The sequence below is a fragment of the Rhinichthys klamathensis genome, unplaced genomic scaffold, assembly GCF_029890125.1.
Source record: "Rhinichthys klamathensis goyatoka isolate OS25496 unplaced genomic scaffold, OSU_Roscu_1.1 h1tg000029l_1, whole genome shotgun sequence".
NCBI lineage: Eukaryota > Metazoa > Chordata > Actinopteri > Cypriniformes > Leuciscidae > Rhinichthys > Rhinichthys klamathensis.
Window position 1 is genome coordinate 5451789 of NW_026606579.1, and position 13212 is coordinate 5465000.

The 13212-nt window shown below is 37.9% G+C and overlaps 1 protein-coding gene across 1 annotated transcript in view; it reads left to right on the top strand.

The window, feature by feature from the left end:
* Window positions 1-2741: 2741 nt before the first annotated feature.
* Window positions 2742-13212, top strand: part of ptn (pleiotrophin) — a 53238-nt gene continuing 42767 nt past the window's right edge. Inside the window, exon 1 of the mRNA XM_056245391.1 lies at window positions 2742-2779. Coding sequence (XP_056101366.1) covers window positions 2757-2779 — 23 coding nt within the window. The 5' untranslated portion in view covers window positions 2742-2756. The remainder of the gene's footprint in view (window positions 2780-13212) is intronic.

The following is a 13212-nucleotide window of genomic DNA, read 5'->3' on the forward strand; positions in this document are numbered from 1 at the left end:
CTCTCAAACAGCCCTTACATCAGAATTGGCAAAACCTCTGTCCGAACCTTAGCCGAGCACCGGAAGAGCTTTCAGTCACAGGTAAACTGATCTGGGATGCTTTCGGGAACACGTGACATTTTAATTTTGCATATAATGATGTTTTCCACCTGGCTCCTTCTTTGTTAAAGACATAGATTGTCAAAAAATGATCTGCATTATTTACTCTTACTCATTATAACCCCCATTTGGTTTGAAAGCCATAAAGAGCTGCATAAATGTAAAGCATAGCAGATCACCAAAATTACAAAACTCACTTGAATCATAATTTCTCCATCAAGTCTCTACTTCTAACAGTATTTGCATCCTACTTCTGATTAATTTTCTCTTGTTATTGTGGCCATTTGTCTTGTTTTGCGTGGGATATGCAATTTATAAATAAAACATCATTATTTATTGTTATTATGGGTCTTAAAATGACATAATGGTGGGTAAATATTGTCAATACTTCATTTTTTGGTGACACAGCATATGATGTCTGTGTAAGTGACATTCAGTGGCCCTTTGGAAAACGAAACAAAATGTCTTATCAAAATTTTATTTGATAGAATACAAAAAAAATGATCCCATAAATTAAGTGCACCTTGTCAAAAGGCCACGTTTTGCATGCCTTCCACGTTTGCATTGCCGGACCCTCTATGTATGTGTAATAGGTGCATCTCATTTCAGCTTTCACACATGAATTCAGACCTCCGCAGAAATTGGATTAAATGCACAATTTCACCAGATGGACCAGAGCTGCTTACAAAGTGCCAGTCACCTTTTCAGCTGATGTCTCATCTCTGTGGAGAACAGTGGGATATGTAGACAAACAGACCATCACCGCCAAGGGCAAAGACTCAGTTTCCTTGAAAGGGCTCTTGAAATACAGGTGCATCTGTCCAGGTAGTTGTGGGTAAAACTTCAAAATAAGCTCAAATTCATATCTAATTCTGGTCGTGTATTATATCCCAGCTAACATGGAACTTTCTCAGAACACAGTGACAAAGTTATGAACAAATGTTCTTCCAGTAACTTTTGTTTGTTCAAGTTAAGGCCCTTGCACACTGAGTCCGAAATTTTCGTACGGATGCGAAAACCGCAGAAAATCGAACCCGATTCAATTTTTTTTATGACGGACGAAAGTTTCAGAGGCAAGCGTGATTGACATAACGTGAGGTCGTATTTATTTTTAAACATGCAAAAATTCCGGATGCGAATTTCAGACTGTATTCTTCTAAACATCGTTCATGGAACGTTTCAGTTGGATGTTCTTTTTTTTTTTTAAATGTAACTACTGGTTTCGGAATGTTCAGAGAACATTCAAAAGTAACATTCCATAATGTTTGAAGAATGATAAAATGGAACGTTCACATAACCAAGTAAAAATGATTTTAAAAATATAAATTGGACGCTCAGAGAACATTCAGAAGTAAGTAGGGCTGTCAGTTAAACGCGTTATTAACGGCGTTAACGCAAACCCATTTTTAACGGCGTTAATTCTTTTATCGCGCGATTAACGGTCTTTTTGGCCTAGCAAACTTTGTAGTTTTTTTCACATGCTTTTGCAACAGGACGTTTTGTTGCTTCGTCGACCAAAGCGCACGCGGATCTAGCTAGCTTACGTTTTGAGTGGATGACGAGCGCGAGACGCCGAAATGGATGCCAATAAGATTCTGAATTGAAAGTTTACTTTTAAAAAGTTGCCAAATGGTCCCATTGACGAGACCAAAGTGATCTGTGTGTTTTGTCGTTGTGAACTGAGCTATCATCATCGCAGCACTTCCAGTCTGAAACACCACTTGATGATGGCCAAGCACACACACACACACACACACACACACACACAGCTGATGCGAATTCTCCGCCCCCTCGTCAATATCAGGACCTCGTCAGTATTTCTTTCACCCTTTTATTGATGGACAGTGTTACATTGTGTGAGAGATTATTTGCTCCAAGTGAGAATGTTAGTGTGAAATTGAACACAGTATATGCCAGTGTTGTTTTCAGTAAAAAACATTTGCACAAAGCAAGCCGATCCACTTTTCCATGTTGATAAGAGCATTAAAATGAGAAAAAATAATGGGACAAAAAGAAATCAAGAGACATTTAAAATAGACAAAAATGTGCGATTAATCGCGAGTTAACTATGACATTAATGCGATTAATCGCGATTAAATATTTTAATCGTTTGACAGCACTAGAAATAAGGTTTCATGACTTAATGGGAACATTAGCAAACATTCTTAGAACATATTTTTGTTAGCTGTTAGGAAATACATTTTTAGAAAAAACTCTTTAATCCCTCAGTTGTTTCTCCTAGGCGGCAATGAAATCCATCAGCAACTGAAGACCAGGAACATGTCAAACATGCAACTTGAGCAATACAGATTTCCTCTGGTGTAGGATATGGATTCGGCTTCAGGGATGGAGGACCGAACCATGAGACGGCCAGTGTTCACCAGCATATAAAGCTCCAGAATCTCATTCATTCAGAATCAATTCAGAAAACAATGACGACAGTGCAGTTGAGCCGAAGCGCTCACCACTTTTGCAGGTTGTGTTCAGGAGATTAATTCGTACCTCAAAATTTCTCAAATTGTTTTTTTTTTTTTTCTTCCCAGGCAATAAGAGAGAAAGGCATGTTCTGTGCTGGCAGGATGGAGAAATGAACAGGATCCCAGGGAGCACATGGAGATTGGGTTCCAGATCTGCAGTAGTCAGCTGTTGTTCTGTAGATGGGACACGCACACACAATCAGGTACAGAGTGATGAATTTCAACATCAAATCGGACACAAAAACACACATGCACAAACACGTACACGTGCAATTATACCTAAAGCTGCTCTAAGCGATTTCTGTGCACCGAACAGAACTGCAAAAATCACTTTTTCTCAAGCAAATTGCTCACAGGCTCCGGTGAAAAGGGTCCGATGACTCTGTAGATACGGCTCGGGTTTCTCCTCTGTGCAAGTGTGAGATTTTATTCACCAACATTCAAGTGAAAATCATTTGACTCATCTCTTACACAGCTCTCTTTAACAAGCCACATGATCAATAAAAGTCCACAGAAATAAATAGCAATTTAATATACACCACTGTTCAAAGGTTTAGGGTTAGATATTAATACTTTTAATCAGCAAGGATGCAATAATATTAGGGCTGTCAAATGATTAATCGTGATTAATCACATCCAAAATAAAAGTTTTTTTACATAATATATGTGGGTGCACTGTGTATAATTATTTTATATATATAAATACACACACATGCTTGTATATATTTAAGAAATATTTTCATGTATATACTGTATATAGATTTATATATAATTTATATTATATATAAATATTTTATATACAAATAATATTTTTTTCTTAAATATACATGCATGTGTGTGTATTTATATATATATACAAAATAATTATACACAGTGCACCCACATATATTATGTAAAAAAAACTTTTATTTTGGATGTGATTAATCGTGATTACTCATTTGACAGCCCTAATTAATATTGATCAAAAGTGACAGTAAAGTTTATAATGTTAAAAAAGATTCTATTTCAAATAAATGCTGTTGTTTTGAACTTTCTATTCATAAAAATATGAAGCAGCACGACAGTTTTCAACATTGATAATAATCATAAATGTTTCTTGAGCATCAAATCATCATATTAGAGTGATTTCTGAAGGATCATGTGACACTGAAGACTGGAGTAATGATGCTGGAAATTCAGATTTGATCACAGGAATAAATAACACTTTAACATACAGTATATTCACATAAAAAACAGCAGATTTAAATTCTAATAATATTTCACAGTTTTTACTGTATTTTTGATCAAATAAATGAGCAGAAGAGACTTCTTTCAAAAACATAAAAAAATCTTGCCGACCCCAAATTTTTGAACGGTAGTGTAGATTACAATAGAAAACAGCTATTCTGAATTGTAATAATATTTCACAGTATTACTGTTTTTACTGTATTTTTGATCAAATAAATGCAGCCTTGTTGAGCAAAAGAGACTGAGTTCAAAAACATTAAAATCTTTAAAAACTTTTTTAATGGAAATTTTGACTTTCAGAGTCAAATGGAACACAGTGTTTCACTGAAACTGCCTGCTGGAGTCAAGTAAAGCTCCCAGAATGCATTTTGAGGGGCGCGTTAACCTTTTCTGTTCAACCAGCAGCAAATCTGCACAGAAGAACAGAGAGTTCCAAGAGAGTGTGTGTGTGTGTGTGTGTGTGTGTGTGTGTGTGTGTGTGTGTGTGTGTGTGTGTGTGTGTGTGTGTGTGTGTGTGTGTGTGTGTGTGTGTGTGTGTGTGTGTGTGTGTGTGTGTGTCTGTGTGTGTGTCTGTGTGTGTGTCTGTGTGTGTGTCTGTGTGTGTGTCTGTGTGTGTGTGTGTGAAGATCGCTGGGTAAACGGTGTGTGTTTGTGAGAATCACATGCAGTGTATGGTGATGAATGGAGGGACGGCAGAGGTTCGTTGCTCAGGTAACCAGACGTCCGTGGGTTGATCTAGACACGATCCGCTGGGATGCAAAGCAGGAATGCCTCATCTAGCAATTACAGCGTGCAGCACGGAGCAGAACTTTATTAAAGTTACACAAATGTCTCATATTTCTCTCCGTAGACCAGACTCATTCTCTCTGTAGATCAAATTCATCTCTCATCTTAAACCGAGTGATTTAAAAACTCCCCAAACCTATTTACTCCTCTCCGTAAGTCATTTAAGATATTGGTTGAATCTCTTTAAGAAATGCTGGATCGTGTTTCACCCCTACATAGAAAAAATATATCAAGAAAATGATAAGAAACTATAATGTGCATAAAAAAAATTGATTATATTATTCATAAGTCTAATACATAAATTAAGCCCCCCCCCACCACACACACATTCTCATTGTTAAGAGCAGTCACACACACATTTTTTTTTTTTAAATGCATTAAATTCACAAAAATGTACCATTTAAAATATTATAAATATTGAATATACATTTAAAATATATTTGGTGTACGTGCTGCTCGCTGAAAAGCATATATATATGAATATATTATATATGAAAAGCATATATATATATATATATATATATATATATATTTTTTTTTTTTTTTTTTTATACACCATATTCTGTATGGTAATTATAATTAATATTATTATATAATAATTATTAATTATTATATAAATATTAAATATATCATGCTGTGTGTGTGTATATATATATATACACTCACCGGCCACTTTATTAGGTACACCTGTCCAACTGCTCGTTAACACTTAATTTCTAAGCAGCCAATCACATGGCGGCAACTCAGTGCATTTAGGCATGTAGACATGGTCAAGACAATCTCCTGCAGTTCAAACCGAGCATCAGTATGGGGAAGAAAGTTGATTAGAGTGACTTTGAACGTGGCATGATTGTTGGTGCCAGAAGGGCTGGTCTGAGTATTTCAGAAACTGCTAATCTACTGGGATTTTCACGCACAACCATCTCTAGGGTTTACAGAGAATGGTCCGAAAAAGAAAAAACATCCAGTGAGCGGCAGTTCTGTGGGCGGAAATGCCTTGTTGATGCCAGAGGTCAGAGGAGAATGGCCAGACTGGTTCGAGCTGATAGAAGGGCAACAGTGACTGAAATAACCACTCGTTACAACCGAGGTATGCAGCAAAGCATTTGTGAAGCCACAACACGCACAACCTTAAGGCGGATGGGCTACAACAGCAGAAGACTCCACCGGGTACCACTCATCTCCACTACAAATAGGAAAAAGAGGCTACAATTTGCAAGAGCTCACCTAAATTGAACAGTTGAAGACTGGAAAAATGTTGCCTGGTCTGATGAGTCTCGATTTCTGTTGAGACATTCAGATGTTAGAGTCAGAATTTGGCGTAAACAGAATGAGAACATCATGCCTTGTTACCACTGTGCAGGCTGGTGGTGGTGGTGTAATGGTGTGGGGGATGTTTTCCTGGCACACTATAGGCCCCTTAGTGCCAATTGGGCATCGTTTAAATGCCACGGCCTACCTGAGCATTGTTTCTGACCATGTCCATCCCTTTATGGCCACCATGTACCCATCCTCTGATGGCTACTTCCACCATGTCACAAAGCTCTAATCATTTCAAATTGGTTTCTTGAACATGACAATGAGTTCACTGTACTAAAATGGCCTCCACAGTCACCAGATCTCAACCCAATAGAGCATCTTTGGGATGTGGTGGAACGGGAGATTCGCATCATGGATGTGCAGCCGACAAATCTGCGGCAACTGTGTGATGCCATCATGTCAATATGGACCAAACTCCCTGAGGAATGCTTCCAGCACCTTGTTGAATCTATGCCACGAAGAATTGAGGCAGTTCTGAAGGCAAAAGGGGGTCCAACCCGTTACTAGCATGGGGTACCTAATAAAGTGGCCGGTGAGTATATATATATATTAAATATTAAATATTAAAATGTACCATATTCTGTGTGTATATATATATATATATATATATATATGAGAGAGAGGCTTATATTGATTTTGGTGTGAAAAATGACCCATTTCTTGACAGTTTTGTTGGATTCACCCTATCATTGACACTTTCCTCAAACTTGAAACAATTTGTATTCCAATATTTGTTGGTACTGGGTCGAGAAACATCATATGCCACAGATTATTTTTGAGCAAATATGTAGCGGTTTAGAAGACGCAGTGATTATAGAATGATGAGTGTTTATAATCCACTTTCCCACGTGATGTAACATGGTTTTATTATTCAGGAGATTAGAAAGCGAGTAAGAAGTGTTAGTTAATATCCTCCCCGGGCTGTCATGAGTAATGTGTCTTTATTCGTCTTAATAGATTTGACAGGGAGCGAATCATCCCTGCGATTTCCCTCCATAATATATGAGCGAATGAGGAATCGTAGAGGTGTGTAAATGGAAAACCTTGTCCAGCAAGCACTCATTGATCGGATCCGACGTCTGGTTCGATACATGGCACAGCGCTGCGCTAGATTGCGATAGCAGTGATGTATGTGTGGGTTAATGGTTTGCCTCATGTCGGTCTGTGGCTAGTGAAGGTCTCGCTTTATTGAGTTCACGGTGCAGCTTTTCCTCATCAGCCTCTTGTTGAATTCATGATTTTACAGATCGTCATGATTATATATTTCATGCAGCGTGAACTTAATAAAAGAAGGCTAAACACACCAGTCGTGTTTGCATGTTGCATGTTTGCGTTGCATTTGATTACATTGGATTTAATAGCACAAGCACATTTCTAAATCAATGCATTTGACAAAAAGGTTTGAAGTGAACATAACATCCATCACATCTGTGCTATGCATGGGAATGATTCCTCAAAACACATGTTTAATATGCTTTGCAATTGCGTGCAATCTCTAAGTTTAGCGTTTCACATCCATTTGTGTCTTTAAAAGTGGAAGTAATCTGATAATAGAGAGACTAGAACATTCTCGAGCAATAATATTTTTATGGCTTTAATGACATAAAAGAGCAACTTTATGCTGACTTTGCTGATTTATAAACCGGATTAAATGAAATCCTCCTCCTCCTCGTTAAGGAACTCATTTGGGAGGAAAGATCATTTTATTGAGTTCGAATGTCAGGCTGTGGGTTGCCATGGAAATTAATGCACAATCCGTGTGCATCTAAGTATTTAAATTTTATTAGAGCTAATATATTCTGATTAATAATGCATGCGATTCATAACGAGCTGTGAGAAGTGTGCTCAAAGTTTAAAGTAGTGTTTAAAGAGATTTAAGTTTTTATTGTCTGTAATCCGGGCAGATTATGCAGGATTATGTGGGCAGCGCTGAGGTTAGATTAGAGATTACCCTCGTCCGCTGTGTAATCCAGCTCTGTTTAATAACATTTCATACTGAGATCCGGGGAAACGCGCTGCTCCGCTCAGTAATGGGATATTAGGATCTCTCTCCTCCTCATGGCAACATGCTAGTTGTACAGTTTCAGCAGTAAACAACAGTGAGTCTCAACCGGTTTTGCATTGAGACTCAGAATCAAACAGTAAGCCTGGGTTTAATGTCGTCTGGGTTGCATTGTTCTTCTGCTTTGTGTTGTTTTGTTAAGGACTTATTATCAGAGGTGTCAAGTAACGAAGTACAAATACTTCGTTACCTTACTTAAAGGTGCTCTATGTAACTTTTCTACTAAAATGAATCCTTTTTTTATTGCCTGTGTGTGAAGGGGTTGTAATCACACATTACAATGATCCACTTGTCGAGTTTTGCTATTACCTCTGAAGGACAGTATTCCTATTTCTATGTGAAGTCTCCGGGTCGGATTTACCGCGAAATCCAACGGATGTGACGTGCATGCGCTCCCGAGCCTCTCTCCTTATATACAGTCTATTGTAGACGGTCAGGGAGTTACGTCCGGTTAAAGGTGCACGTTTTTCGGCTTATATCTCAGTCAATCTTTGATCAATATTCCCAAGACTCTAATCGTTCGTAGTGCTGGACGGGGCCTTTCGAACGAGCCCACCCCCGAGGTCCAACTCGCCCGGCTCCCCGAGTTATAGCCGGTAGGGGGCATCCCCGAGGCCCGCCACTCTAGCGTTCGGGCAAGGGTTCCCCTGGGACCTCCTCCCCCGAATTTGAGCTCTCTGGGTCTTTGCGTTCCAGAGATACGAGCGATTTTCTTCTGAGATCGTGACGTCACCGGCGTCCGCAATTTTGCAGCGCGCCCGATGGTTTTCTGCTAATATCTCCGCGAAAACACCACCAAAAACTATGGAACTTATATGGTTCTTTTCAGCTCGACTAGATGGTCCCAACGAGCTCGGTGCTCGCCGAATCCGTCTAGTATTCGCCGAGATATTTGCGTAATAGACGGTATTGTCTATGAGTTCGAGCACGAGCGCTCTTGTAAAATTTGGTTGCAATCTGAAACATCACCACTAGAGGCCGCTAAAAGTTACATAGAGCACCTTTAAGTAGAAATTTTGGGTATCTATACTTTACTGGAGTGATTATTTTTCTGCCGACTTTTTACTTCTACTCCTTACATTTTCACGCAATTATCTGTACTTTCTACTTACATTTTAAAAATAGCCTCGTTACTCCTATTTCATTTCGGCTTGTCATCGTTCAAAAAAATGACCAATAATACACACGGATAATAGATCTGAGTCCCGCCTCCTGGACACACATCGCTAAACTGATTGGCTTTGTGTTTTCTTTCTTCTTACTTGTGAGAGGCTTTAGTTACATAATACATTTGGTTGTGCGAAGCGGCAAAACTCCTCTGAAGGAAACCTAGAGATGCGGTAAGCGACGGAGAAATCAACCGTTTTCTGCTCAAGAATACGGGTCAAATCGCGTCAAATATTGATTTGGGGACAGCCGTTTTTACAATATACTGTATGACAATCGCGGGATAAGTGGCAAAGATAATCGTTAGTGTGTGTGTGTGTGTGTGTGAGAGAGAGAGAGAGAGAGAGAGAGAGAGCTAGTGTGAGATAGAGTGTGTGTGTGTGAGAGAGAGAGAGAGAGAAGAGAGTGTGCTAGTGTGAGATAGAGAGAGAGAGTGTGTGTGTGTGTGTGAGAGAGAGAAGAGAGTGTGCTAGTGTGAGATAGAGAGAGAGTGTGTGTGTGTGTGTGTGTGTGTGTGTTTGCAACCCTACATTATAGGGTCAAAATATCCCCACAAAGATGGCAATATTTGAAATCCTTGTCCTTGTGGGGAATTATTATTTTTTTTAATGTAAAAATGCAGAAAGTTTTCTGTGATAGGTGATTCTATCTTCCGCTTCATGAAACTATGGAAAATTTTCATCATTTTCTATGGGCATATATGCGGCTGAAACAGGTAGTCCCAAATTTTTCAACATTAACATTTTAATTAGGGCTGTCAAAATAACGCGTTAATTTCGATTAATTAATCTGAGAAGAAATAACGCGTTAAAAAAAATAACGCAGATTAATCCATTGATCCGTTTTGACCTTTGCGGAGCCGTTCTAGCCGTAGCCACCATTTGTGTAAAAAGAAGGAGGGAGACAAGAACGCGCTGCTTGGATCATTGTTTGGAACATTTACTTATAACAAACGGAGTTCGTCAACTCTAAAGTACCACATCAATGCAAAGCATCCAGGAGTGTGTGCGTGAGTCGGTGAGTGTGTCTGAGAGAAAGCGCGCTTGTGTGTGTGTGTTGTAACTTTTCACGCGCTCTCACGTCACACAACCATTTTCTCACGCACAGAAATATCGCGCACCAAAGAGAGGACACGGAAACAGACAAGACAGAGCACGTTACTTATGATATTTAAAAAATCTCAGATCTCAGATTCTGTCAATTTTATTACGAAAATCAAACAATAAATACCGTTTTGGCGCTTGTAAATGTGACATGAGTCATGACAGATCGCATAGCGGCACGTGAACCGATCATCTCTAGCTATAAATAAACACGAATGACCAATGTTGAAAGATAAAGTTGGGCAGCCTAAAACTTACCGAAATGTATATTCCTCGATCAATCAGTGTTTTTCAACTGCGAAAAGAGGTCAATAAAACAGCTGGAGAACAATTATGTCACATAACATTTAGCCTAAGTTACCTCAGGAAAGCCATTTCATGACCATATAGCATGTTATAGTTGGCTATAAAAAAAGAGCTATAGAGAGTATTTTTCTAAATTTATGTAGCCTACTACTATATTACATATGTATTATATTTCTACTTATATCAAAGTTGTTATTTGTAATAAACACGCATTATATTTAATTTGAGCTATTTTTAACCTTAAATACTTCCAGCTGATATGGCTCTCTGTATTTTTACAGCATTGGGTGAGATTTTTTTTTTTTCTTGAGAAAAATGAATGCCTATCTTGTATATTTATCCAAATGAGTCAATATTGCATCAAATCACAAGAATTCAATTATATTGAAATCGTGAAATTTGTGTCAAGCAATAATAATAAAAACGTAGCTTACCAGAAATTGTACCATGTAAACATTGTAAGATTGTGTATGCGATTAATTTAGATTCATTAATTACAGAGTATGTAATTAATTACATTAAAAATTTTAATCGATTGACAGCCCTAATTTTAATATAACATTATAGTCATTATGCCCTTTAGAAAAATGTTTTTTAAGGAGGTGGGGCAGTGTAATATAGGCCCCTGTGGCACGGTATAAGCTCTTGTCCTTACATTACTTTTACTTTTATACTTAAAGTAGTTTTGAAACCAGTACTTTTACTTGAGTAAAAAGCTTAAGTTGATACTTTTAAACCCTAGTATCTATACTTTTACTTGAGTAATGAATGGGAATACTTTTGACACCTCTGCTTATTATTAGGATGTTGACTTTTGTCTAATTTGAGGCCATCCTTAAAAATATTTTGGTTTGCAGTAACAGCAAAAAACAAAAAGGGGTCGGTAGGCAGGCCTGTATTTTTTTTTTTCAAGATTCAATGTAAAAAAAAGTAGTACAATTTTGGTCATGGTGATTACGTAGGTATGAATTTAAATTTGCATATCGTGACGTCACTGACTGTGTCTTCGGGCGCACCTTTGCAAACCTCATTCTGATGCAGGTTATATAGACCACAAACAATTTAAAATCTTTGTCAAAAAACATGTTTATTGCATTAATTTCAGCTGCATTCATTTGAGAGAAAAAATTAGGCAAAATCAAGAAAAAAAGAAGCCATTAGATTTCAATGAAGTTTTCAGAGGGAAACAAATAAATTAAAATGACTTTCGAATTCACAAAATAACAGTTAATTGGATTAACATGCGATGTGTAATACCTAAAAGAAAGAACGTAGCCTATGTAGGCTTAGGCAATTTATATTCACAATACTTACTAAAATATAATTCATAGTATTTTGTTGCATTTGTATTAGTTGTTTGAAGAGTAAAACGTTTACAACCGTCAAGTCGGTCAGACAAAAAAAAAAAAAATTTGGGTCGGTCCTAAATTGACAGGGTCGGTCGGGTTACGGCAAACAAGAATTTTTTTAAGCATGGCCTGACATGAATTTGTGCCAGAACACCGATGCGTTTGATTGGACGCGGGACGTTTGACAGCAAAAGCGTCTATTTATTCATTCAAGATAAACAGGGCCATTTTTCTCCCATGAGTTTTGTCTTATATCAAATGATATGGTTCAGCAATATCACAAGCATAAGTGCTGCTTTGCTCAAATAGCAAATGTCATATTGATTTTATGAAATAGTTCAATAAACATTATTCTGTCAGTGTAAATTTCCTGATGAAACCACAGCCGAACTGAATGAATCAGTTCAATCAGACAGTTAAATGACACTTGTGTGATCGCTGGAATGAATCACTAACTAGTTGTTAACACTGTTGTGTGTGGATTGTAACAGTGTTTACATGGATCAAACATCAGCAGAAGTTTATCCACCTACAACAGAAGAGAAGTCCCACTTCAAAAGGATGATTTAGACAAGTTTATATTGAATAATTCATGGAAGTGCTTGAACAAAAATACCAGCTTCACATTTCTGGATTTTATCCCTCTGGCAACTTTCCCCGCTCACTTCTATTGTCAGGACGCTACTGTTTTAACTCGTTTATACATTCAAAATTATTGTCTGTGAAAATCAACAGCATGTCAGTGATGCTGTTTATGGGACGGTCCTTTAAGGCGTGTGTGTGTGTGTGTGTGTGTGTGTGTCTATAGAGCGTATTAAACTCTCAGTTTGACTCGTTTTTCTGGATCAGTGGAAAACAGCAGATTTTTGAGCACATGCAGTGAAATATGCAAAGCAACAGCCGCCTCGTGGTTTTAATATTTGAACCGCTTGGAGGGGTTTCCAATCACACACACACACACACACTTACTTTTCTTTCCAATGTTCCAATTATTCCAAATCTGGCATCACATTCATGCTTGACGGCCTGCAGATTGTTTTTGGCTGAATGAAGATTCAAAGTTTGGAGAATGATTTTTGGATGAAATGTTATTGTGAAGGTTTTACCCTTCCTTTCATCATCCAAGTTACTTTTAACAACAAGAGAAATCAAGTGGTGTGTGTGTGTGTGTAATTTGATTGCTGAGTTGTTTCCTCAGTCGCTCTTTGTAAGAACGGCACGGCGTATGAACGCACCTCAGTGTGATGATCCAGGTAGCAGAAACATGTTTACAATGAAAAGCAAATTACCTTAGACAGGGAAAAAATGAAGCAATT